A 5,404-nucleotide genomic window follows, 5' to 3' on the forward strand; every position below is an offset into this window, starting at 1 on the left:
TCTAAAGAAACAAATTAATTTTCTTTCCTTAACGAGAGCGGGATGGATAAAGGATAAGGAAACCGGTGAATGGGTTCGATCTTCTGAAAATACTCCGGGAGCTAGTTCTTCACGAGCTCCACCAGAAGCTGACGACGATCCCGAGCTTGAACAATTAATGCGAGACATCGATGAAGCCGAAGATGAGCCTGAGCAGCCCGAGGAGCAGCCTGAGGAGCAAGCACAACAAACGAATCAAATGCCTCCATATTTTCAATCTTTTATGGAGACATTCGATTTCCGATATGCTACCATAGATTCGTGCTTTACTTCTATAGAGTCCCATTTATCCACAATGGGAGCTCAACAATTGGAAATTCTCTGGGAGATGCGTGCAAACAATGAAGCAACCAACGCTCGTATTAATGAACTCACTCATGAGATGGCCGCTATGCGAGCTCATTTTCCTCCTCCCGATCCTCCTACGGATGCTTGATTATGTGTTTTGCTTTAGTACTTTGAACTTAAAGCTTATTGTTTCAACATTTTGAATATTTTGGAATGTTTGATTTTGTGGATTGTTAGACTTTGGATTTGTTTGGATGTTTGAATATTTGGTTTAGTTAAATTTATTGCATCATTTACATCATTTTAGCAATATGACCAATTTTGCCATGTCACATTAATTATGAATATTGATTATGAAACTAATGGCTAACGTTTCTCTTGATTGTGATCTTAGCAGCTTAAACTATATATTTCAATTGGCTAAATGATTTGAAAACCTTGTTTAAATTCTTTTAAAATGTCTTTTTGATTTAACAAAAAGGGGGAGAAGTAAGTGTGTTAAATGTTTTAAATGGGAGAAGTGTTAAAGTAAGCGGGAGTAATTTCAAAACTTGATTTCAAAATCTTAAAATTACTAAAATGATTTGTTATATCAAAAAGGGAGAGATTTTCTAAGTTAAATGAATTAAGTTAAATGAATTTTAAGATTTTCCAAAAAGATTTTCTAAGTATATTCGATATAATTATTCGAATATCAAAATATTACTCCAAATCTTTCAAATGTCATTTTTAATCCTTACTCAAGTGTAAAATTAAGTTTTAGTCTTAAAATAATTTCAAAACAATTTTACAAAATATTTCGAACCATTTCAAAGCCAAAATTTCCAGATTGCTCAGAGGGAACCGATTCCCCTGAATGGTTTGGCTCCAAGATTTCCAGTATGCTCGGAGGGAACCGATTCCCCCAGGGGGTACAGATTCCCCCCACTGTTCAACGGTCGAAATATTTGAATTTTACACTTAGGGAACTGATTCCCCATGAGGGGTATCGATTCCCCCACGCTCCAAGCAGAAATATTAATTGTTTTCACACTTAAACGGCTCCAAAAACTTCATTAATGATCCCCAACATTCAGAAGTGATTCAAGGTGTATTTAAGCAAGCTTAGAAGCCATTGATCAACAACAAGCAACTAGAATCAAGAGAGAGTCAAAGAGAAAGCATCAAACCTCAAGTTTGAGCATTTCAAGCCTATTTTTCATTCAATATTCATTTTTCTTTCAAGAACACTTATTGTGTTCAATTGTATTCATTCTTGAGTGTTCTTTTCTTTGTTCTAGAATTGTGCAAACAATCTACCTTGTGAGAGTTTCCTTGTAAGTGTGCAAATTTGTATTGTTCTCTTTGGGAGAGAGTGTTCTCAAGATTTTAGGGTATAATTCTTGAGGGTTTGTAAGGTTACTCTTTGTCCTCAAAAGAAAGACAAATTAGTGAATTTGTGGAAAATCCTTAGTGTGGATAGCTAAGGTAGTGGACGTAGACTTTGGTTGAGAAAGTCGAACCACTCTAAATCGCTGTGCAATTACTTTCAATTTTCTGCAAAAGTTTCCACCAAATTTTTAATTGTCAATTCACCCCCTCTTGGCCAATTAACGAGTATGAGTCGAGCAAAATTTTAACGAGCTAAACGAGCAACAAGTCGAGTCGAACAACAAAATTTTTTACTCACATATTCTTACCTTGAATTTTCGGCCGCATGCAAATGGATTAAAAAAGGTGAAGACTTTAGCTCTAGTTTTTGCTGAGTTGGGAAATAGAATGAGAAAATAGAGAAAGATTGAAGAATAAAGTGTTTTAGAAGGGAGGAGAAAATAATCTTGCTTATTACCCTCAACAAAAGTTAAGAGCTAAATTAATAATTTATCTAAAATTCAATGGTCAAATTTATTTAATTTTTTATTTAATATATCATATCATCGTAATAGAGAGTTAACGAGTCACAATCAAATTATAACGAATTGATAACATAATAATTTAAAATTTAAATTTAATGATCAAACTAAAATAATTTAAATTATATCGAATACCATGAACTTTGGGCATTGTATCGTTTATACCATTGAGTTTTAATTTTGCCAATTATAGAATTGAACTTTGATTTTTGTTTTAATTATACCACTGAACTTTTAAATCGTTAACGACACAATGACGTGGTTGACGACTGCCAACATGGCTGACGACATTCGACGTCGACACCTCACCAAAATGATGTTATTTTGGTCCGTCTGTTAATGATTTAACAACCCAGTGGTATAATTGAAATGAAAATCAAAGTTCAGCTATGATTGGTAAAATTAAAAGTTCAGTGCTATAATTGGTAAAATTAAAAGTTCAGTGCTATAAACGATATAATACTTAAAGTTTATGGTATTTGATGTAATTTACACTTTATTTTTACATACAATGCGGGATGGTACGTTGTTTTTATATTCTTTAAACATCAATCTGAATGTAAATACGTCAATAAAATTTGAAAATGTTTTGTTTGAGAATTATTTTGAAACTTAGATTATTTATTATAACATAAATAAAATTTGTTATGAGAGAATGATGTGTTTTATAAAATATATTAAAAAATAGAACTCATCTTGAACTAAAAAAAAATTCTATGAACTCGTTATGTTTGTACGATGAGTTTAAATTATTTATTATATTTTAAATGATATAAATCTCAAAATAATTCTAAAACACCAGCATACTTTCAAAAAAATCGTTTAAATTATTTGATCAATGAAATAGCAAAAATGATACACTTAAAGGAAATAAAACTATAAATATTTTTAAATTAGATTTCAACTTCTAAAATAATTTACAAAAGATATTCTAATATTTGTCTCTTGACTATAACTTAGAAAACAAGATAATCAATTATATTGTTGGTAATTTATTTTTATTGAATTGTTATGTACGATAATTTCCCCCTTACCTTAAAAAGAAAATTCATTGTACAAAGGAAACACAATTTTCGACGCTGGCAATCCTTCTTTTGCAGATGCCCAATCAGATTCAATCACACGGATCATGGTTTTTCCCTCAACATTTTTACTCTATACAATGCGGTTGAAAGATATTTTTTGTTTTCCATATTTGCCCCTCCATTAAACCTTATATGTGTATATATATGATGTGATGCCCATTTCTCAACTTCGCCGCAGTCGCGTTTCAAAATTTGAAAAAAAAGGTTCCCAAATTTCTCTCTCGCAAATAAAATCCCTCGTCTCTCTTTTGGTCTGCCTTTCTCTTTCGGAATCTTTGGTCTCAATTTCCTTGAATTGAAGAAAAGTGATGGCTCGTACAAAGCAAACTGCCCGTAAATCAACCGGAGGAAAGGCTCCCAGAAAGCAGCTCGCCACCAAGGTATCGTTTTGGTTTTCCAGATCTTTTTGAGCTTTAGTTTCTCAAAATAAAATCCATAGTTTCTTTTTTATAATACGTTTCTTATTCTGTAATTTGTAAATCAATCAATTACAGGCTGCAAGGAAATCTGCACCTACCACCGGCGGAGTCAAGAAGCCTCATCGCTACCGTCCGGGAACCGTCGCTCTTCGTGAAATCCGTAAATATCAAAAGAGCACAGAGCTTTTGATCCGCAAGTTACCCTTTCAGCGCCTTGTTCGTGAAATTGCCCAAGACTTCAAGGTATGAATGTCATTAATTTTTCAAGAAATCAAAGCCCCAAATTATGGGGGACTTCGTTTAATTAGTTCGGATATTATAGTGAGATTGTTCCTTTTGTTGGGCAGACGGATCTGAGGTTCCAAAGCCATGCGGTCCTGGCATTGCAGGAGGCTGCGGAGGCATATCTAGTGGGTTTGTTCGAGGATACCAACTTGTGCGCAATCCATGCCAAGAGGGTCACGATTATGCCCAAGGATATTCAGCTCGCCAGGCGAATCCGTGGGGAGCGTGCTTAATTTTCTTTTCTTTAATTCCTATAATAGTTTGTTTTCTGTTTCTGGGTATATCGATTTCATTGTAATCAAAACTGGGTTGCACAGAATGTTTAAAATTTCTCGTTATATTAATTAACGAATCATGATTCATCTTTACATTTCTTGGTGTTTGCCTTTGTTGTTTAATCAAACTGTGTCACATTGTTCGCAACTGCATTTTGGATTCTCCCTTCCTGTTTCCATCCTTAAGATTTCAATTTTCGCAAGTCCAAGACCTTCGACTTTTATTATTGATCTCAAGAACTTTAAAGGTTGAATAAGTTGTTTTTATTGAGTAAATTATTCTTCAAATCACTCGATTATTAGTTATATTACTAATCAGTCATTAAATTTTAAAAGCTATAGTTGAGTTGCTACTCCTTTAAAAATAAAACTAATGTATGTTTGATGATAAGATTCGATGTAAATTAAATTATAGTTAGAATAATTTTTTTTTCAGTTCTTTAGTGAAGATGATAATGGCCCTTGTCACATTCAAAACAAGCCCCTTATAAAGCGGAAGTGTAGGAGTGTCCAGTAGGGCTAATCAACGAAATTGAGAAAATCGAAAAATCGACACGAATCGAGTAAAACGGTTCGATTTGGTTCGGTTTGGCTTTAAACGGTTCGGTTTTCGATTCAGTTTAAAGGTTTTATTTTTTTGATTCGGTTCGGTTCGAGTTTTCCATATGAAACCCATTTGTTCCATATTGAACCGAATAGACAATTTTTGTAAAAAAAATTATAGTTTCAAGTGATTTTTTTATTGAAAAATCGATAAACCGAATCGAACCGAAAAACTCGAACCGTTAAAAAAACCGAATTGAACCGAAAAAACCGGTTTTGGTTTTTTTGGTTTTTTAACTATTCGGTTTCGGTTTAAATATTGAAAATCCGTTTATTTCGGTTCGGTTCAATTTTTGGTAAAAAACCGAACCGAACCAAACCGAATACACCCCTAGTGTCCGGTGATCGAACGGAATAAATCATAATTAAATTAGTTGATTTTTTATTTAATTGTTAATTAAACAAAATTTTATTTAAAATTGAACAAATTTTGATTAATTCGATCAATATTTAATTAATAAAAAAATTAATTTTTTTTAATTTATATAACAATGAAATATTTTTAATTCAAAAAATAT

The 5,404-nt window shown here is 32.7% G+C and overlaps 1 protein-coding gene across 1 annotated transcript; it reads left to right on the top strand.

The window, feature by feature from the left end:
* Positions 1-3,487: 3,487 nt before the first annotated feature.
* Positions 3,488-4,378, top strand: LOC120209274 (histone H3.3). Its single transcript, XM_039208318.1, has 3 exons — positions 3,488-3,684; positions 3,799-3,966; positions 4,071-4,378. The coding sequence occupies exons 1-3, from the start codon at positions 3,613-3,615 to the stop codon at positions 4,239-4,241; spliced, it is 411 nt and encodes a 136-aa protein (XP_039064249.1). The 5' UTR covers positions 3,488-3,612; the 3' UTR covers positions 4,242-4,378.
* Positions 4,379-5,404: the final 1,026 nt, after the last annotated feature.

This window comes from Hibiscus syriacus, unplaced genomic scaffold, assembly GCF_006381635.1.
Source record: "Hibiscus syriacus cultivar Baekdansim isolate YM2019G1 unplaced genomic scaffold, ASM638163v2 tig00018586_pilon, whole genome shotgun sequence".
Classification (NCBI taxonomy): Eukaryota; Viridiplantae; Streptophyta; class Magnoliopsida; order Malvales; family Malvaceae; genus Hibiscus; species Hibiscus syriacus.